General features: G+C 48.2%; 1 protein-coding gene across 1 annotated transcript in view; it reads right to left on the bottom strand.

Moving 5' to 3' along the window:
* Positions 1 to 5767: 5767 nt before the first annotated feature.
* The window catches only part of SPATA1 (spermatogenesis associated 1), a 53845-nt gene continuing 36783 nt past the window's right edge, over positions 5768 to 22829 (bottom strand). The window contains 8 exon segments of the mRNA XM_083157870.1: positions 5768 to 6318; positions 7791 to 7889; positions 8372 to 8550; positions 9194 to 9319; positions 11469 to 11586; positions 16553 to 16613; positions 20882 to 21023; positions 21544 to 21862. Of these exon segments, the coding sequence (XP_083013996.1) occupies positions 6217 to 6318; positions 7791 to 7889; positions 8372 to 8550; positions 9194 to 9319; positions 11469 to 11586; positions 16553 to 16613; positions 20882 to 21023; positions 21544 to 21862 (1146 nt within the window). The 3' untranslated portion in view covers positions 5768 to 6216.

The following is a 22829-nucleotide window of genomic DNA, read 5'->3' as shown; positions in this document are numbered from 1 at the left end:
GGGAGGGGGGGCTGGGAGGGTGACCGGCTGTGGTGTTAGTGGGTAGAAGGCGGGGGGGGGCTGTGATGTGGGTGTGTATAATATGTCTGTATATAATAAAAGATTTTGTCATTTATAAGTTGTACTTCTGTTTTTCCTGTTAAATGTTCCTTTATATTCTATGAAATGTCCCTGTTGTGGGCACACCTTATCTATAGAGGAAGATAATGACACGTGTGGGATTACACCCTATTCCATGACGTTCCGTGTACTATACATGTGGGAGACCATGTATGTGGATAGCCAGCTACATGTTTCTTTGTTTTATGGACTATACCAGTGGATGTGGATTTAACGGTGTATTTTATATGGCTTGTAGTGCGCACCGCCTAAAGTTATGGAAGAAGAGAATCGGCAAGCAGCCAAAAAGTCAGGATAAGCCTTGGTTGTTTTTTTTAGGTGGTGGTCACTTGGTATTTTTTGGTGATTGCACCACTGTGCTGTGAAGGTACTAAGGGCTGGGTGTTCCTTTGTTAGGTCGGAGACCAGCAAGGAAGAGGATACTGAAGGCAAGCATAAAAGGGCTCATGTGGCTAAATGCAATGCTTGTGATAACGTTTTACCTGAAAAACATGTGGGCAACGTTTTACCTGAAAAACATGTGGGCAACCTATGTGAGGCTTGTAAGACCCCGCAGCAAATACCAATGGTGCTGGTGGCCAGTTTGGTAGACATGCTGAAAAAGTCACTGTCGGATACCTTTGTCACAAAAGAGGATCTTTCCAAGATGAGATCTAAAAGGAAACATGCTGTCTTAAGTGATGAATCAGGGGATTCAGTTGAGGAAACCGGCAGTATTCATTTTTTTGGATCAGGATCCTGATGTTCATGATGAGGAGCAGTTCCAGAACAAGTCCGATTCAGACTTTAATCCTGACATGATTGATCATTTGTTACGTCTGTTCCATAAGTCACTTAAGACAGAGGATCCTGCAGAGGACCTTCATTTGCAGGAAATGCTTTTTAAGGATAAAAAAAGGAAGTGTAAGACTTTTCCATTATCGCAAACTCTTAAGGGTGTCATTTCTGAAGAATGGAAGCACCCAGATAAAAGGATAGCAATTCCAAGCAGGATTGGTAAAATGTATCCTTTTGAGAAGGAATAGGTGTTCTCTTGGGACGAAGCTCCTCGAGTGGATGCAGCTATTTCTAGATTATTTAGGAAGACCACGTTGCCGTTAGAGGACGCTAATATATTCAAAGATCCAATGGAGAGGAGAATTGAATTGGGCCTTAAAAGGCAACATATGTTGGCAGGAGCATCTTTGAAACCGGCAGCGGCGATGGCGGTGTCATCCAGGGTGCTCAGGGGCTGGTGTCAGCAGCTTGAAGCGGATGTCCTGGATGGAATAAAGAGATCAGAACTGCTCAAAATGGTTCAAGATATACAGTTGGCAGTCCAGTTTTTATGTGAAGCATCTTTGGATTCAGTGCGTTTAGCCGCCCGAACAGGGGCTACCACGGCGGCCATTAGAAGGGCTTTGTGGTTAAAACCATGGGCCGCAGATGTCCAATCTAAAAATAAGTTGCTGTCTCTTCCCTTCCAGGGAGATTATTTGTTCAGGAAACAATTGGATGAATTGATAACCAAGATTTCAGGAGGAAAGTCAGTTTGGTTGCCTCAAGATAAGGCAACTAAAAACAGTATACCAAATAAGTTTAACAGGTTTCAGCCACAAGACTACAGAGAGGCCAGAAACTACAGACCAGGTATAGAGCATATAGAAAGGGAACTTGGATGTCCAGGGCAAATTTCCGTGCCCAAAGAGGCAGAGAGGGTAAATTTCCCTTCAAAAAAGAACAACAATGATGCCAATCCGCATGGAGTAGGTGCCAGACTGCTGCAATTCTACCAGGTCTGGCAAGGATCCACCACGGACAGGTGGGTCTTAGAGATCATTCAGTCAGGATACAAGATAGACTTCACAAGACGTCCAGGGAATCTAGTAGTAGAGTCGCCTATTCCCAAGGAAAAGGAGGAAAGGAAGGCTTTACTGTTAAGTCTAGAAGAAATGGTGGCTCAGGATGTAGTCACCATAGTTCCAAAAGGTCAGGAACACAAGGGATGGTATTCCCCGTTTTTTTGTTGTGAAAAAGGCGTCCGGAGGCTTTGGGACCATTTTGGATCTCAGGCGTCTCAACAAGATGGTGCGAATCAGACCATTCAAAATGGACTCGATCAAATCCATAATTCCAGATATAGGTCAGGGGGACTTCATGACGTCCATAGACCTCAAGGACGCGTACTTACACGTTCCAATATTCGAGGGTCATCGAAAATTTCTCAGATTCCGGATTTTAGGAAAAAGCTATCAGTTTACAGCACTACTTTTTGGGTTGGCAACGTCGCCTCGAACGTTTTCAAAGGTTCTGGTGGTCCTCGTGGCAAAGTTAAGGCAAGAAGGCATAAAACTATGGCCTTACTTGGAGGATATTCTGATTGTGGCAAACTCAAAAGATATAGTGGTTCAGCACACAGAAAGAGTAATTCAATGTTTAGAACAACACGGATGGCTGATAAATTAAAAAAAAAGTCATTTAGTGCCAACACAGAGAATTCAGTATCTGGGGGTTATAATAGACTCGCAACTAATGAATGTAGCATTGATGCCACTCAGGAGAATGAAATTGATTCAGCGGGCCAACCTAATGATGAAGAAATCGGTAGTACGGTCCCAAGACTGTATGGAAATACTGGGACTCATGGCGGCTGCCTTGGAAACAGTACAATGGGCCAGATTCCATATGCGGAAGTTGCAGGCCTGTTTTCTAGCTCAATGGAACAAGGACAACAAAAACCTGACGCAAAGGATAGTTCTGACAAGGGCGGCGAAATTAGATTTGGCCTGGTGGTCAGACGAGGCTTGGTTGGAAAAAGGAAGATCGTTTGCCCTTATGGATCAAGTAGTCATAACTACGGATGCCAGCCAGGTAGGCAGGGGGGCAACGTGCGACTCAGAAATAGCACAAGGAGAGTGGTCACCTTCATGGCAAAAAGCGCATTCCAATGTGAGGGAGATGGAGGCAGTGGTAAGAGCGTGTCGCTAGTTCCAGCAACAGTCTCAGGGCAAGGAAGTTATTGTCAGGTCAGACAACCAGGCCGTGGTGGCGTACATAAATCGCCAGTGAGGCACAAGGAGTCGCAACCTTATGGAAATCGCAGAAAAGTTGCTATATTGGGCCGAAGGTCATGTCCTGAACATAACGTCCGTGTTCCTGGCAGGGAAAGAGAATTATATGGCAGACTAACTAAGCAGAAGAAGGTGCTTACAAGGAGAATGGTCTCTCAACGAAGAAGTTTTCAGTATGTTGGTAAGGAAATGGGGATGGCCACAGGTCGACCTCATGGCCACTGCCGAAAACAAAAAGGTGCCGATATACTTTTCCAGGTTCAAAGATCGACATGCAGAACAGATGGATGCTCTGACCGCTACATGGTGGATGACCCGAGCATATGTATTCCCTCCAATTCCAGTTATCTCAAGATTATTGAGGAAAATACAGAGAGAACGGATGGAGGTGATAGCGGTGTTACCTTATTGGCCGCAGAGAGCATGGTTTGCTATGGTGCGGCAGATGGCGGTGGAAGAACCTTGGACTCTACCATCAAGGTCCGACCTTCTGGTTCAGGGTCGAGTGTGTCAACCACAGCCGTCGACTTGGAAGTTGACGGCTTGGTTGTTGAGACCAAATCACTGACCGAGAGAGGATTTGAAGAGGAGGTGGTTCAAACCTTGCTCAAAGCGAGGAAAGGGTCCACCTCCTCTGCATACTACAAGGTGTGGAGAAGGTATGTGACCAGGTGCAAAGAAAAGCAGAAATTTCCAGGGGATGTATCTTCCGTGCTAAGTTTCTTGCAAGCAGGACTGCAGATGGGATTGTCCTTGAGTACATTGAAGGTACAAGTTTCTGCCTTATCGGCAATGTTAGACTGGGACTTGGCAGGAGACAGGTATGTCCGGAGGTTTATACAAGCAGTAAGAAGACTAAAACCTAAATTCCGGTCACCTCTGGCACCATGGGACTTAAATTTAGTTTTAGGAGTGCTTATGGAGGCTCCTTTTGAGCCTCTACATGAGATTTCATTGCAGTTTCTTTCATGGAAAGTTATTTTCTTGGTAGCAATTACTTCTGCAAGAAGAATCTCGGAGTTGCAAGCGTTATGGGCGGAAGAGCCTTTCTTAAATTTCTTTGAAAATAGGGTAGTTTTGCACACTAACCCTCAATTCCTTCCTAAAGTTGTGACAGAATTTCACATAAATCAGGAGATTGTTTTACCTTCGTTTTGTGTAAATCCAGCAAATGACAAGGAAAGTCGCTTACATAATCTGGATGTGGTAAGAGCCCTGAACATTTATGTCCAGAGAACAAAAGATATTCGTACAGTCAAAAATGTTTTCATTTTGACAAATGGTAGTAGAAAGGGGCAGATGGCCTCGAAAATTGATGTTGGCAAGGTGGATAAAGGACTGTATCCTCAAAGCGTATGAAGTAGGGCACAGAGAACCACCAGAGAGCCTGAAGACCCATTCCACAAGGGAAGTTGCTTCATCATGGGCAGAGAAGGGATCTGCCTCAGTGGAGGAACTATGTAGAGCGGCGGGCTGGTCGTCTATACATACGTTTACAAAGCATTACAGAATTGATGTAATGTCATTATCCGATGCGAAGTTCGGGAGGAAAGGTCTTAGCGCAGTATTGTAAGAATGAAAGAAGAGGACTTTGAATTATTATTTACAGTTATTGAAAGCCAAAGGGAGCGGCGAGTTTTTCTTTTGGTTGTGAGTATGCCCTCCCGAAAGTAACTGCTGGGGTATGACCCATAGTAATGGCTGCCATGGGGGAGGTAGAGGAAAGGCCAGATTATTACCTGGTAATATGTTTTCCTCTACTCCACCATGGCAGCATATATTCCCGTCCCTTATGTATCATTAATTATATTGTGTTATGTGGAATAATTGTGTTTATTTTTAAGCTGGAGAATTCAAGACACCGGATCCAGGAGGAGGAGCCTTTTTATAGGGGCTGGTGTCTTTTTTCTTTTCCGAAGTGCTACCCGGAAGGGAGGAACCCATAGTAATGGCTGCCATGGGGGAGTAGAGGAAAACATATTACCAGGTAATAATCTGGCCTTTTTATTTTAGAATAAAATTTGTAAATACATGAAAAGTGTTTGAGTGCACGGAGCAGGGTATTACTGCAGCTATCAGTGTTCCTTCTACCTCCTACTCCCCAGGGGAGCACACTCTCCACTCCATTCGGCGGGTGGTGAGAGCTTTGTCAGCCGGACGGTATGCGGTAGTGTTCGGACAAGCTGAAGCAGTAATCCCTGGGAGATGCACATACAGCGGCTAAGCGGGGGGGAGGGAACGGGTGGATGACGGGGGGGTGGGCAGGTGACGGAGCGGGAGGGATCCGGGATCTTTTCAGATGCTAACGCTGCTTTAACAATGCATTAGTTTTGGTGGGTAAGATTAGAAAGTAAAATGCTTTCGGATCTTGATACATTTGAGAACATCGCAGTTCCCATTATAGAGATGCGAACTGCAGTATTACATCACATGCGATAGCTGCCCCTGTGATCTCTGAAATCAATGCGGTAGCAGCTTGATACATTTCAGGGATACTTAAAAATGCCGATAACTGACGTTTATCACATTTTTAAAGGCATTCCCTCTTTGATAAATGGGCCCCATAATCCCGGAGACTGGTCTGTTGGCGGAACCACCTGGCTGCAGGCGCTGTATAGCGGTCAGCCGTCACAGCGCCATCTTGTGGTTTATGCTCAAATCATTTTCTGCATTGATGACTAATTCCACAATCAACTGGAATCTGTCCCCCACCCCCACCCCGCCTGGGTCCCTGCCATCCCTGCACAGGAGGTCTCTGAGGATACATTATCATCTATTGTTAATGGTGTAAAGAAAAGTCAGCTGGTTTTATTTCCCTATTTTAGGGCAAATTTAAACAAGAAAAGTCCATTAAAAAACATATATATAATAAATTACAATGATATTATTCCAAACACAAGGGGAGACCTGTAATAGGATGAGAGATTTGAGCAATTCTTTACACCAAATCCAACTGGTTCCAACAAGTCTCTGACTGTGCACCTCTCCTCCTATTACATTTCCCCCATATGTCCATATAGAGAGCTGTAACCCGTAGTGATGGCGGTCATGTTGCGTACAGTGGGGGGTTGGCTATTACCGAGGTCGCCTTCTTGTGCGCTAGTTCCGCCTTTAGAACATGCAGATCGGAAGAAGCCTGTTTTCTCATCTGCAAGAGAGTAACATAGAAACATAGAATGTGACGGCAGATAACAACCACTCGGCCCATCTAGTCTATAGTATACAGCCTCAGTCACACGCAGTATACAGGTGTCACATCACTCAGCGCAGTCAGCTCCGTATACAGCCTCAGTCACACGCAGTATACGGGTGTCACATATCGCATCACTCAGCGCAGTCTGCTCCGTATACAGCCTCAGTCACACGCAGTATACAGGTGTCACATCACTCAGCGCAGTCTGCTCCATATACAGCCTCAGTCACACACAGTATACAGGTGTCATATCACTCAGCGCAGTCTGCTCCGTATACAGCCTCAGTCACACACAGTATACAGGTGTCACATATCCCATCACTCAGCGCAGTCTGCTCCGTATACAGCCTCAGTCACACACCGTATACAGGTGTCACATATCACATCACTCAGCGCAGTCTGCTCCGTATACAGCCTCAGTCACGCACGGTATACAGGTGTCACATATCACATCACTCAGCGCAGTCTGCTCCGTATACAGCCTCAGTCACGCACGGTATACAGGTATCACATATCACATCACTCAGCTCAGTCTGCTCCGTATACAGCCTCAGTCACACGCAGTATACAGGTGTCACATATCACATCACTCAGCGCAGTCTGCTCCGTATACAGCCTCAGTCACACACCGTATACAGGTGTCACATATCACATCACTCAGCGCAGTCTGCTCCGTATACAGCCTCAGTCACACGCGGTATACAGGTGTCACATATCACATCACTCAGCGCAGTCTGCTCCGTATACAGCCTCAGTCACACGCAGTATACAGGTGTCACATATCACATCACTCAGCGCAGTCTGCTCCGTATACAGACTCAGTCACATGCAGTATACAGGGGTCACATACCATCACTCAGCGCAGTCTGCTCTGTATACAGCCTCAGTCACACGCAGTATACAGGTGAAACATATCACATCACTCAGCGCAGTCTGCTCCGTATACAGCCTCAGTCACACGTAGTATACAGGTGTCACATATCACATCACTCAGCACAGTCTGCTCCGTATACAGACTCAGTCACACGCAGTATACAGGGGTCACACATCCCATCACTCAACGCAGTCTGCTCCGTATACAGCCTCAGTCACACGCAGTATACAGGTGTCACACATCACATCACTCAGCGCAGTCTGCTCCGTATACAGCCTCAGTCACACAGTATACAGGTGTCACATATCACATCACTCAGCGCAGTCTGCTCCGTATACAGCCTCAGTCACACGCAGTGTACAGGGGTCACATACCATCACTCAGCGCAGTCTGCGCCGTATACAGACTCAGTCACACACCGTATACAGGGATCACATACCATCACTCGGTGCGGTCTGCTCCGTATACAGCCTCAGTCACATGATTCGCACGTTCCTGACCTATGACCCTCTGAGACACCATTCAGCCCAGCAGAATTTTAGCAACCTGTTACCTTAATTTCAATGAGGAGCCTGATTCTGACATTGTCTACTTTGCGCTTCAGCTGATCGAATTCTTGCTGTTTTGTAGTTATTGTCATTATTAAAGAATTCTGGGGAAAGTGCAGAATGAAACGGCAATTATACATATTATACACCTCTGAGGTATTTAAGTTCTACAGTGTCGTGTGTGTGGGGGGCGGGGTGTAACAGAAGGTTCACAAGCTGACTGCACATATGATATACTGACATAACTACATATACTACTGTATCATAATACTAAAGCAAATAAAAACGAACACTAGAAGCAAAACCAAAAGTGATTAAGCAAGAGGACGGAGGGTCCTGCTCATCTCCGTATACATTCTAGGGGAGAGGTAGGAGGGTGGGGGTTACATGAAGGGGGTAGTGTGGGAAGGTGTTATCGTGTGAGATGTTGAAGTCACCCAGCATGAGGAACGGAATGACCAAGGAGAGTAAGTGGGGTGGCGGGAAATGACGCGTGGGGTCCAGAGGGCAGTAGGTGATTGACACAGGTGACAAGGGAAAGAGTCCTGTCCTCCCCCGGAGACATCAGACACTCAGATGATCTTACCTTGGAATTGGCAGCCAGTGTGGGATTCTTGGCGCGTTGCCTGCTGTCCCGGGCGGCGAGCTGCGTGAGCAGCTTCTCATAGTAAATGTCCTGCTCAGTTTTCAACTTGTTCAGAGTCTCTTCTAGTGCGGACGTGGATTTCTTGGCTTCAAAATACTTCTTTTTCCAGGAATCTCTGGCTGAATATGGAAAACGTCAGTGAGGGGTAGAGCGCATCCTTCTCTGTATTATCCCCCCGCCTGGCATTGGCACCGGGGAATGGGGTAATCGGTGCAGTTGTCCCTCCACCAAGCAGGGTACACTGACACATACAGTGGGCCTGAGTGCTTAGAGGAGGCGTGACCAGAGATGTGGCCACACCCACTTGATAAAACTTTGCGTTAAAATGCCGTGGTTTTGGTGGCATGGGCCTAGCATGAGGGCACTCCACCTCTTCTATGGCATGGGCCCAACAAGTCATTGCTGGTATAAGTTACACAATGTAATGAATGACCGTACAATCGGTGGTGGGCCGGGGAAAAGGGATATTGTCTCGAATACCGATTTCCAGTAATTCTAATGTGTCCCCGGCAGTACTGTCTATAACACACGTACATGCACATGCACACGCACACGTGTGGCTTATTTTACTCTCACACAAAACCTCAAAAATGTACTCCCATACTTCATACAGGGATAGTGACCGGCGCCAGCGCAATGGTCATACGTTAGTAACTAACCTATACATTGTGATAAAGGGAAATCAGGTGCAGGACACTAACAGCGCCGTATGCGTCATACTTGTACAAGCCCAGGATTTCTAGCCTTTGTATGGGTCAGTACCTTGGTGGCGCCTGAGCTTGTACTGCTCCAGCAGAGACTTTATCCGCTTTATCATCTCCTCCCGGGATTTCTCCAGCTGGAGCCGCTCCTCTCTCACCCGCTTCAGTTGTTCCAGAATAGTTTCACCTGCAACAATAATAATATGGCAACATATACTGTAAATACCCTCAACACAACTGAAGCACTGAACCGTCACCTGGCCAATAGTACAGCGGGACTGGTGCAGCCAGCCAATAGTACAGCGGGACTGGCGCAGCCGGCCAATAGTACAGCGGGACTGGCGCAGCCGGCCAATAGTACAGCGGGACTGGTGCAGCTGGAAAATAGTACAGCAGAACTGGCGCAGCCGGCCAATAGTACAGCGGGACTGGCGCAGCTGGCCATTAGTACAGCAGGACTGGCGCAGCTGGCCAATAGTACAGCAGGACTGGCGCAGCTGGCCAATAGTACAGCGGGATTGGCGCAGCTGGCCAATAGTACAGCGGGACTGGCGCAGCTGGCCAATAGTACAGCGGGACTGGCGCAGCTGGCCAATAGTACAGCGGGACTGGTGCAGCTGGCCAATAGTACAGCGGGACTGGCTCTGCTGGCCAATAGTACAGCGGGACTGGCTCTGCTGGCCAATAGTACAGCGGGACTGGCGCAGCCGGCCAATAGTACAGCGGGACTGGCTCTGCTGGCCAATAGTACAGCGGGACTGGTGCAGCCGGCCAATAGTACAGCGGGACTGGCGCAGCTGGCCAATAGTACAGCGGGACAGGCGCAGCCGGCCAATAGTACAGCGGGACTAGCACAGTTCTGGGTGGAGTAACCTGAGCGATCCGTAGTGCCGATTATCAGTGACCCTGTCCACCTGACCTTCCTTCCACACGCCGAGGCCTGCCATTGGGCCCGACTCTGACTTGATTGCTCATCAGCAAAGTTGCAGATGACAGCAAGTAGATCGCCACCGCCCAGACAGAAACTGCGCTCTCCATAATCCACACGCAACTCACCATTTCCCAGTCTGGTCAACTCTGACACTTCCACCGGCTGATCGGGGCTGGCGCGGACGTCACAGAAAACGCCTGGGCGCACCTGAATTGTTTCTGATACTTCCAGAAAGTGGGCGAAAACGTTCCGACACTTTGGTCACGTCTGGTGTCAGCACCCAGCGCTTCCTGGTCCGCAGACTTACTCTATCCCCTATCTGCTGGGAAATCCGTCTAGTAATACTAAAGGTCCCATCCCCTAGTGCGATACGAGCACTTCCCATGCGATTCCCGTGTATTGTCGGAAAGTGACCTTATCCTGTTGGTGCAATGCCAGACGCCTTCCTGTGAGCATCTCTTTGCTGTTGCAGATCTTACAGGCCTTGCTGCAGTAGGAAATGATCGGGGGAGGCTCCAGAGGGGAGGGGGGGGGGGGGGGGTCTCTAGCACAGTTCAAATTCAAAAAGGGGAGGCACCGCAACTGCCATTCCAAACTGACTCACTGACATTGGGTGGGGCTCCCCTATTTGATCTTTTAGCTGTGATGTATCGTATGCGATCCTGCTGCCGGGGGAGTTGGCGGAGTATGCCATGCTAGTGGATGGTCAGCTACATGTTGTGTAACTGACCTCACCTTCCTCGGATACGAGTTCATGTCATAGTTTTAGGGTTCAGACTCCAATGACTGTTTAGGGTATTGCACAATGCATTGAGCAGGAGAGGAAGAGTTATGCAATCAGATTTCCTGACTTTTCCGAACTCTTTGCAGCTGATGACCAACGCGTTTCACACAAAGAAATGCGTTACTCCCAGTTTGTCTCCTATAGCAGTGATGTACTGGAACCTCAGAGCAGCAAAGTCTGAGGGCTGGATGTATTCACAATGCGAAACCCAATGCATTGCAACGATAATAATCACATATGTACTAAGATATGTGAATAGTATTGCACAGGACAGCGGGCACTGGGGGGAGAGGGGGCCCGTGGGTCCCTCTCACCTCCTACGCCCGGATGCCTCCTGCTGCAGTAACTCCCGGGCTTCTCCTCCTCCCTGTACCTGGAAGTCCTGTTGCTAGGGAGTAGGAGGTCACAGCAGCTGAGGGGCGGTAAGAGGCCCATCGGCCCAGAATAATGAGCCATTACCCTCCACATCGAAAACGTGGTGGCCCCGCAATGATACATTTGAAAATATAGTAAACCACACAGAGAACCGTTTTTCTGCAGTTTCTGTTTGATACATCCCGACCTGAGGAGACAAAGCGGCATAGGCCAGTAATAGACAGTAACAGCGACAGCTCCACTTACTGCGCACAGTCGTTTGGGGTTTTGGAGACTGGATTGTGGGGAACTCTGGGAGAAGAGGCGGTGACGGGGGAGGCTGGTAATGCGCTGGCTCCAACACTCTGAAAGTCGTGTCCCCAAACTGCAAAGCATAGAATGACATCCGGGACATCATATAATATACATTACAGAGGGAGGGTGAACCCACCAATTACTGCAGTCTGCAAGCACATACTCCAATAATCTACACCAGTATTCCCAAACCCAGTCCCCACAGAACCCCAACAGGGCAGGTTTTCCAGATCATCTAGCTGGAGCACAGGTGTGTTGTTTGTCAAACCCAGAAAAGCAAATTACCGGGTTAAACATTTCTACCCGGTAATTTGACTTTAAACACGGGTCCTTTTTCTGTGTGAAAGGGTCAACCCGGTACCCTCACCCTGGTAAATTCCAAGGTAGAAGACCGGGATTTATAACACGGGTTGACCCTTTCACACAGAAGAAGGACCTGCGTTCCATGGCAAATTACTGGGTCGAGCTGCTTCACCGAGTGACTTGGTTTTCGGGGCAAAATGACTGAGCATTCAAATACCGGGTACAAGCCGCCCCCCCCTGGGAGCCACTGAGCAGATCACAGAGATCCTGGCCCTGTTCCTGTGTCTGCCGACACATTGGGGTGTAGAATCCCACCCAGATAGCATTGCATATACGATCCATAATACGCCAAATAGTCCCAGGCGCTGGTCTCATTTCTACTCATTCCAAAACGTGGTTCTCACAGCAAACCGGCAGTCCAGGATTAGGGATATCCCTGTTTGTCCACAGATGGTATAATCAAACAGACAGAGGTTCTCATACAGTCACCTGTGCCTAAGCATGAATATACCTAAAACCTAGACTGCTAGAGGGCGTCCTGAAGACCACCTTTGGGAACCACTGCACTAGGATATAATAAAAGTAAGATACAGTTATATATATATATATATATATATTCCAAAAATCTTTCTTTGCTGATTGGAGATAGCATAATCTGCCCCCAGCATATGACACCAGAGAGTACAAGCTTTTCTTTGCCATTACTAGTAGAACGCTCATACATTGTACATGCCTGACTAGAAGGACACCTGCTGTTGGGAGTATATGATTGGTGCTTTGCAGTGAATGGATTCTCAGGTATAACAATGATGTCACTAGATCACGGACGTGTCACAGAGCAGTGAATGGATTCTCAGGTGTAACTATGATGTCACTAGATCACGAACGTGTCACAGAGCAGTGAATGGATTCTCAGGTGTAACAATGATGTCACTAGATCACGAACGTGTCACAGAGCAGTGAATGGATTCTCAGGTGTAACTATGATGTCACTAGATCACGAACGTGTCACAGAGCAGTGAATGGATTCTCAGGTGTAACTATGATGTCACTAGATCACGAACGTGTCACAGAGCAGTGAATGGATTCTCAGGTGTAACTATGATGTCACTAGATCACTGACGTGTCACAGAGCAGTGAATGGATTCTCAGGTGTAACTATGATGTCACTAGATCACTGACGTCACAGAGCAGTGAATGGATTCTCAGGTGTAACTATGATGTCACTAGATCACTGACGTGTCACAGAGCAGTGAATGGATTCTCAGGTGTAACTATGATGTCACTAGATCACTAACGTGTCACAGAGCAGTGAATGGATTCTCAAGTGTAATAATGATGTCACTAGATTACTGACGTGTCAAAGAGCAGTGAATGGATTCTCAGGTGTAACAATGATGTCAGTAGATCACTGACGTGTCACAGAGCAGTGAATGGATTCTCAGGTGTAACTATGATGTCACTAGATCACGAACGTGTCACAGAGCAGTGAATGGAGTCTCAGGTGTAACTATGATGTCACTAGATCACTGACGTGTCACAGAGCCGTGAATGGATTCTCAGGTGTAACAATGATGTCACTAGATCACTGACGTGTCACAGAGCAGTGAATGGATTCTCAGGTGTAACAATGATGTCACTAGATCACTGACGTGTCACAGAGCAGTGAATGGATTCTCAGGTGTAACTATGATGTCACTAGATCACTGACGTGTCAAAGAGCAGTGAATGGATTCTCAGGTGTAACTATGATGTCACTAGATCACTAACGTGTCACAGAGCAGTGAATGGATTCTCAGGTGTAACTATGATGTCACTAGATCACTGACGTGTCACAGAGCAGTGAATGGATTCTCAGGTGTAACAATGACGTCACCAGATCACTAACGTGTCACAGAGCAGTGAATGGATTCTCAGGTGTAACAATGATGTCACTAGATCACTGACGTGTCACAGAGCAGTGAATGGATTCTCAGGTGTAACTATGTCGTCACCAGATCACTAACGTGTCACAGAGCAGTGAATGGATTCTCAGGTGTAACTATGATGTCACTAGATCACTGACGTGTCACAGAGCAGTGAATGGAGTCTCAGGTGTAACAATGATGTCACTAGATCACTGACGTGTCACAGAGCAGTGAATGGATTCTCAAGTGTAATAATGATGTCACTAGATCACTGACGTGTCACAGAGCAGTGAATGGATTCTCAGGTGTAACTATGATGTCACTAGATCACTGACGTGTCACAGAGCAGTGAATGGATTCTCAGGTGTAACTACGATGTCACTAGATCACTGACGTGTCAAAGCAGTGAATGGATTCTCAGGTGTAACTATGATGTCACTAGATCACTAACGTGTCACAGAGCAGTGAATGGATTCTCAGGTGTAACAATGATGTCACTAGATCACTAACGTGTCACAGAGCAGTGAATGGATTCTCAGGTGTAACTATGATGTCACTAGATCACTGACGTGTCACAGAGCAGTGAATGTATTCTCAGGTGTAACAATGATGTCACTAGATCACTGACGTGTCACAGAGCAGTGAATGGATTCTCAGGTGTAACAATGATGTCACTAGATCACTAACGTGTCACAGAGCAGTGAATGGATTCTCAGGTGTAACAATGATGTCACTAGATCACGGACGTGTCACAGAGCAGTGAATGGATTCTCAGGTGTAACATTGATGTCACTAGATCACTGACGTGTCACAGAGCAGTGAATGGATTCTCAGGTGTAACAATGACGTCACCAGATCACTGACGTGTCACAGAGCAGTGAATGGATTCTCAGGTGTAACTATGATTTCACTAGATCACGAACGTGTCACAGAGCAGTGAATGGATTCTCAGGTGTAACAATGATGTCACTAGATCACTAACGTGTCACAGAGCAGTGAATGGATTCTCAGGTGTAACTATGATGTCACTAGATCACTAACGTGTCACAGAGCAGTGAATGGATTCTCAAGTGTAATAATGATGTCACTAGATTACTGATGTGTCAAAGAGCAGTGAATGGATTCTCAGGTGTAACAATGATGTCACTAGATCACTAACGTGTCACAGAGCAGTGAATGGATTCTCAGGTGTAACTATGATGTCACTAGATCACTAACGTGTCACAGAGCAGTGAATGGATTCTCAAGTGTAATAATGATGTCACTAGATTACTGATGTGTCAAAGAGCAGTGAATGGATTCTCAGGTGTAACAAGATGTCACTAGATCACTGACGTGTCACAGAGCAGTGAATGGATTCTCAGGTGTAACTATGATGTCACTAGATCACTAATGTGTCACAGAGCAGTGAATGGATTCTCAGGTGTAACAATGATGTCACTAGTTCACTGACGTGTCACAGAGCAGTGAATGGATTCTCAGGTGTAACTATGATGTCACTAGATCACGAACGTGTCACAGAGCAGTGAATGGAGTCTCAGGTGTAACTATGATGTCACTAGATCACCGACGCGTCACAGAGCAGTGAATGGATTCTCAGGTGTAACAATGATGTCACTAGATCACGGACGTGTCACAGAGCAGTGAATGGAGTCTCAGGTGTAACAATGACATCACTAGATCACTGACGTGTCACAGAGCAGTGAATGGAGTCTCAGGTGTAACTATGATGTCACTAGATCACGAACGTGTCACAGAGCCGTGAATGGATTCTCAGGTGTAACTATGATGTCACATCACTAACGTGTCACAGAGCAGTGAATGGATTCTCAGGTGTAACAATGATGTCACTAGATCACTGACATGTCACAGAGCAGTGAATGAAGTCTCAGGTGTAACTATGATGTCACTAGATCACTGACGTGTCACAGAGCCGTGAATGGATTCTCAGGTGTAACAATGATGTCACTAGATCACTGACGTGTCACAGAGCAGTGAATGGATTCTCAGGTGTAACATTGATGTCACTAGATCACTGATGTGTCACAGAGCAGTGAATGGATTCTCAGGTGTAACAATGATGTCACTAGATCACTGACGTGTCACAGAGCAGTGAATAGATTCTCAGGTGTAACAATGACGTCACCAGATCACTGACGTGTCACAGAGCAGTGAATGGATTCTCAGGTGTAACTATGATGTCACTAGATCACGAACGTGTCACAGAGCAGTGAATGGATTCTCAGGTGTAACAATGACGTCACTAGATCACGAACGTATCACAGAGCAGTGAATGGATTCTCAGGTGTAACTATGATGTCACTAGATCACTGACGTGTCACAGAGCAGTGAATGGATTCTCAGGTGTAACAATGACGTCACTAGATCACGAACGTATCACAGAGCAGTGAATGGATTCTCAGGTGTAACTATGATGTCACTAGATCACGGATGTGTCACAGAGCAGTGAATGGAGTCTCAGGTGTAACAATGATGTCACTAGATCACTGACGTGTCACAGAGCAGTGAATGGATTCTCAGGTGTAACAATGATGTCACTAGATCACTGACGTGTCACAGAGCAGTGAATGGATTCTCAGGTGTAACAATGATGTCACTAGATCGCTAACGTGTCACAGAGCAGTGAATGGATTCTCAGGTGTAACTATGATGTCACTAGATCACTGACGTGTCACAGAGCAGTGAATGGATTCTCAGGTGTAACTATGCTGTCACTAGATCACTAACGTGTCACAGAGTAGTGAATGGATTCTCAGGTGTAACTATGATGTCACTAGATCACTAACGTTTCACAGAGTGCATTACCTTCTGCTGTTGATCTCTCCGCTCTCTGTTTCCAGGATTTGCTTCTAAAGGTTTTTCTGGACTGTGAAAAGTTGAAGGTTAAACCAAGTCATCATATTGCTATACACCTGCCGGGACCCCAAGCCCAGCGGTGACCCCACAGGGACCAGGTGCATTGGCCATGGTATCTGGACTGCCTCCCCCTGGCGTAACCCTTTGAGTGCCATCATCTGTGAGATATGTATAATATATCGGCTATAAATTCCAGCGTCGCTCACATTTGTTATATAAAAATCAAATAGAAAATGTTGTGTAAAAAGAGATGATATTTCCTATATAAGGTGACATTACCGGTCATTATGATGGATACAAATGTTTGCTGGGCAATTTTCACACCTATTTTGACAAATTCAATTGGCACTCAAAGGGTTCTGAGGGGCAGATTAATCATCATCTTCCCCTCCTATATGATCATCTTATTCCCCTGCAAACCGCAAATTGAGGGCTGACATTGACTGGGACCCCAGAGTAGGTGTATTGTGCAGTGTGGCCGGTCTCTGGTGATATGGGGCCAGGAGACCAGGGTAGGAGCCCAGGAAACTGCTAGGCTGCCCGGCGGAGAGTAGTGGTCTGGTAACCTGCTCGGCTGCCCGCCGGAGAGGAGTGGTCTGGTAACCTGCTAGGCTGCCCGGCAGAGAGTAGCGGTCTGGTAACCTGCTAGGCTGCCCGCTGGAGAGGAGTGGTCTGGTAACCTGCTAGGCTGCCTGGCGGAGAGTAGTGGTCTGGTAACCTGCTAGGCTGCCCGCTGGAGAGGAGTGGTCTGGTAACCTGCTAGGCTGCCTGGCGGAGAGTAGTGGTCTGGTAACCTGCTAGGCTGCCTGGCGGAGAGTAGTGGTCTGGTAGATCCATCTGCAACAAACTCCCTGCCATCCATGACCTATTCATCTCTAGAGCACTCCACCTCCTTGCTATCACCGAGACCTGGCTCTCCACCTCTGATTCTGTCTCTCCAGCTGCTCTCTCCCACGGTGGCCTCTCTTTCTCTCACACTCCCAGGCCTGACGGTCGCCAAGGTGGCGGCGTGGGTTTTCTCCTCTCAGCCTCATACACCTACAGTGTCATTCACCCTGAACCCTCTCTCCTTTTCTCCTCCTTTGAGTCTCACTCTATCCGTCTATATTATCCCTACCACCTCCGTGTCGCTGCAATCTACCGCCCCCCTGGCCCTATCTCCCAATTTCTTGACAACTTCGCCGCCTGGCTTCCACACTTCCTCTCCTCTGACCTGCCATCTGTCATTTTTGGTGACTTTAACATCCCCTTGGATAACCCTGCTGATCCCGGCACCTCCAAACTCCTCTCTCTCTGCTCCTCTCTTGGCCTATCTCAGTGGACTACCTTTCCCACCCACATCCAAGGACACTCCCTCGATCTCGTCTTCTCTCGCTCTTGTTCCCTTACTGACTACACTATTTAGGCTTTTCCTCTTTCTGACCATCACCTCATCTCCTTCTCCCTCACTGCTTCCCACCCCCCCTCCCAAACGCATTGTCTCACGGCATAATGTCAACACACTTGATCTTGCTGCCGTCTCAAACACGCTGTGTCCTCTTCTCGCCCCAATCGCCCTCATGTCCTGCCCGAACCTCGCCACCTCCCTCTATAATGACACCCTATCTTCGGCATTGGACTCTGCCTGCCCTCCCTCCTCTATCCCCCTTCGATGCTCCAACCCCCAACCGTGGCACTCGCCTATCACCCGATTTCTTAAAAAGTGCTCTCGCACTGCTGAGCGCTTCTGGAAGAAATCACGCTCCCTTGCGGATTATCTCCATTTCAAATTCATTCTTTCCTCCTTCAGCTCTGCCCTTGCTCTGGCCAAGGAATCCTACTTTAAGTCTCTCATCCTTTCCCAATCATCCAAACCCCGCAGGCTCTTCGCCACCTTCAATTCCTTGCTCTCCCCTCCTCCTCCAGCTCTTCCGTCCTCCATCGTAGCCGCTGATTTTGCTACCTACTTTTCAACCAAAATCTCCTCTCTCAGGACTGCCATCACTGCTGCCATGACCTCACCCTCTCCCTCCTCCCCTCCTACATCTCCACTCCCCTCCTTCCAACCCCTGTCCTCATTTTACCCCACCACTGCTGCTGAAGTCCACTCTATCCTTCAATCCGCTTCTCCCTCCACCTGCCCGCTCGATCCTATCCCCTCCAATATTATCCGTCGTCTCAGTCCGTCAGTCTGCTCTCACCTGGCTCACCTCTTTAATCTTTCCCTATCCTCTGGAATCTTCCCTTCCTCCTTCAAACACGCTCTTGTCTCCCCAATTCTCAAAAAAACAAATCTGGACCCCAACTCTCCATCCAACTACAGGCCCATCTCCCTCCTCCCTTTTGCCTCCAAGCTCCTAGAACGTCTGACCTATAATCGTCTCCTAAGCCACCTTACTGCTAACTCCATTTTAGACCCCCTCCAATCCGGGTTCCGCCCTTTACATTCCACTGAAACTGCCCTGACCAAAGTCACTAACGATTTACTATCGGCTAAATCCAAAGGCCTCTTCTCTATCCTCATCCAGCTTGATCTGTCGGCAGCCTTTGACACTGTTGACCACCCTCTCCTGCTCAACACCCTCCGCTCCTTTGGCATCACTGGCACGGTCTTCTCCTGGTTCACCTCATACCTCTCCGATCGCTCCTTCTCCGTCTCCACTCCGAGCTCCTCCTCTCCTACTACCCCGCAGCCAGTCGGTGTTCCCCAAGGGTCAGTCCTTGGCCCTCTCCCCGTCTCCCTCTACACCACCTCTCTGGGCACCCTCATCAGCTCCTATGGTTTTCATTACCACCTTTACCCTAATCTATCTCTCCTCCCCCGACCTATCCCCATCACTCCTGTCCAAGATCTCAGAATGCCTCACGGCCATCTCAGCCTGGATGACCCAACGCTTCCTGAAACTAAACATGGCTAAAACTGAACTTCTAATCTTCCATCCCCCGAACATCCCCTCTTCTCCCACTATCCACGTCGGCGTGGAGTTGAGAATAGAAAGTGTGGCGAGGGGACGCGGTTACCTGTGAAGCCCGCGAGGGGACGTGTATAGCTGTGAAGGTATCCGCGTCCGCTTGCTGCGCTCGCCACACTTTCTATTCTCGACTCCACGCCAACGTGGATAGTGGGGGTATGAAAAGGTCGGAGGACGCGTACCGCCGCCCCTCGCGGGCTCGCTGCGCTTCGGGTTGACGTTGATCGTGGGGTGGCGTTAACAATTGGGGGGGGGCATTTCACACTTCAGGGTGGCTATTTGGGGTCTGTGGGCCATTTAACATTGTTCCCTATGTGAAATCGGGTCAATTGGGCCATTTAACATTGTTCCCTATGTAAAATGGCGGTAATCGCGTTGGTGGCATCGCATGCGATTTTTTGGCCGCATGCGATGCGACCGACGCGATTTTTTTCCTTGCGATGCCTAAGATCAATATCGTGGGCGCCGTTCTAGGAAACAAGTACTCTCATTACTTTACACTATGCTTGCTACGCTGCCTTACTATGACGGCGCTGGCTGGCACTGACTACGCCAAGTACGTTGCGCGTGCCAAAAAACACACACTAGCCTTAAAATATGGATGTCCCTGATAAATGAGCTTCCTGTTCCTATAAAGCCGCCAGTGGTGCAAATGTAAGGCGTTCTTGGAATAGCTGAGAGAACCCAGAGGGCGCAGTTACCACAACAGCCGCTGTTACTGGAATGCGCAGCAGAAATGTGTCCTCGGGGTGGTGGTGGCGAGCAGCAATGCAGCGTGGATACAAGTCCAATAGAACAAATGTAATAAACGTGGATGGCTGGTTCGGGTGATTAGTGCTATGGTAGATGGCAAGTAAATGGTTGTATACACGCGTTTCGCTTTATCAATCTTCCATAACAGCACACATTGCTGCTATTCATTCTCACTTGGATATTCGCCTGTAGCGGCCATTGTGGTAACTGCGCCCTCGGGCGGGGATCTCTCAGCTATTCCATGAACTTCCTATATTTGCACCACTGGCGGCGTTACAGGAACGGGAAGCTCATTTATCAACGACATTCATGTTTTTAGGCTAGAGCGTGTTTTTCCATTGTCCTATGCGGTTTTATTTCCTGTTTTAACTACATTATTATAGTAATGGTATTGGTCTATTAACTGCTGGCGAGCAAACTGAGCCCCTCTGCATGTCTATTACATATGTCATCTACCGACTCCGATCACAGGAGCCGACACACCATGTACATACACATTTATCAGCGTCGATTTGCAGTTATTCTGCTGGTTTAGTAATCCACTATGTAGTGAGATAAGGGTGTGTCTTGTTACCGTGTGCGGTGAGAGCGTTCCGTTTCCGCACCGACGAGAGAACCGGAGATGCCGGAGTCCCCCGTTGGGTTCCTTCCTGTCAGCTTCTTGGCGTCTTCAGAGTTTGCGGCTTCTGACGATCTTTGTGCATTGGAGAGTTTCCCTAGTAACAGAATTGTTATATTAGAGGCTGCGCGCAGTGTGACAGTATACCCCCGAGTTACAGGGTCCGGACTGTACCCCAGGGGTGTTCCAGCAGCAGTAAACGCCTCTGGGGAACAGGCGCTACCCTGCTATATCAATGTTCCCAATAACGCGGTTTGTGAGGTTGCAGCAGGATCCAGATCACTGAGAGAAATATGACAGCGCTCTATGGAATGGGGATTGGACATGTCGGTAAATGCGCTGAACAGACGGATATGGCCATAGAGACGCTCGTGGGACATTTGGGCCTATACTGATTTGAGGGCTGATTCAGACTGTAGCGGACTGAATTCGGCCCTGCATAGCGAGCAAGTCTGAATCAGGCCCTTGGTGCATTGGAGAAGACGTGTACTCATTTGCTTCCGTCTGGCTTTGCGCTACACTTACAACATGGGATAAGGGTGTAATGGCGGAATACAAGCATCCTGGTTATCGGGTAACTACGCCGCCATGTCTGTGGGGGGCAGTGAAAGAAATACCGTTCAGCAGAGGCAATATGTGGTCAGTCTCTGCTTGTACGTGGTACTGCTGGGAGATGGGCATTATATCCTGGCGCTTCCGGTTCCATATGTAGCTTCTGCGTCCGCGGTCTTCCTGGCGTGGTTGGGGCGATGTTGTCTTATTGTCGTTAATGGGAGAATTAATGGGCTTGTCCCAGATGGGATCCGTGATTCTTGTGTCAGAGATGTCAGAACCCGAATACGCTGTTTGGTACTGGTGCTGCTCCGGCGTGGCTGTGGACCCATACGAGCTGCCCTCTGTGCCGCCAGGAAGTAGATATAATTCAGGTTCACGGGCCTAAGACACCAAGAAAAGGAACATCAGTCTAATCACCATCCCTGCTATACAGATATATTACACACTTCCTCTCCTCTGACCTGCCATCTGTCATTCTTGGTGACTTTAACATCCCCTTGGATAACCCCGCTGATCCTGGCACCTCCAAACTCCTCTCTCTCTGCTCCTCTCTTGGCCTATCTCAGTGGACTACCTCTCCCACCCACATCCAAGGACACTCCCTCGATCTCGTCTTCTCTCGCTCTTGTTCCCTTACTGACTACAATATCTCGGCTTTTCCTTTTTCTGACCATCACCTCATCTCCTTCTCCCTCACTGCTTCCCTCTCTCCCACCCCCCCTCCCAAGCGCATTGTCTCACGGCATAACGTCAACACACTTGATCTTGCTGCCTTCTCAAACACGCTGTGTCCTCTTCTCGCCCCAATCGCCCTCATGTCCTGCCCGAACCTCGCTGCCTCCCTCTATAATGACACCCTATCTTCGGCATTGGACTCTGCCTGCCCTCCCTCCTCTATCCCCCTTCGATGCTCCAACCCCCAACCGTGGCACTCGCCTATCACCCGATTCCTTAAAAAGTGCTCTCGCACTGCTGAGCGCTTCTGGAAGAAATCACGCTCCCTTGCGGATTATCTCCATTTCAAATTCATTCTTTCCTCCTTCAGCTCTGCCCATGCTCTGGCCAAGGAATCCTACTTTAAGTCCCTCATCCTTTCCCAATCATCCAATCCCCGCAGGCTCTTCGCCACCTTCAACTCCTTGCTCTCCCCCCCTCCTCCAGCTCTTCCGTCCTCCATCGTAGCCGCTGATTTTGCTACCTACTTTTCAACCAAAATCTCCTCTCTCAGGACTGCCATCACTGCTGCCATGACCTCACCCTCTCCCTCCTCCCCTCCTACATCTCCACTCCCCTCCTTCCAACCCCTGTCCTCATTTTACCCCACCACTGCCGCTGAAGTACACTCTAT

Source organism: Crinia signifera, chromosome 8 (assembly GCF_055691185.1).
Source record: "Crinia signifera chromosome 8, ASM5569118v1, whole genome shotgun sequence".
NCBI lineage: Eukaryota > Metazoa > Chordata > Amphibia > Anura > Myobatrachidae > Crinia > Crinia signifera.
The sequence above is the reverse complement of the archived record's forward strand: the minus strand, read 5'-3'. Positions and strand labels throughout refer to the sequence as shown.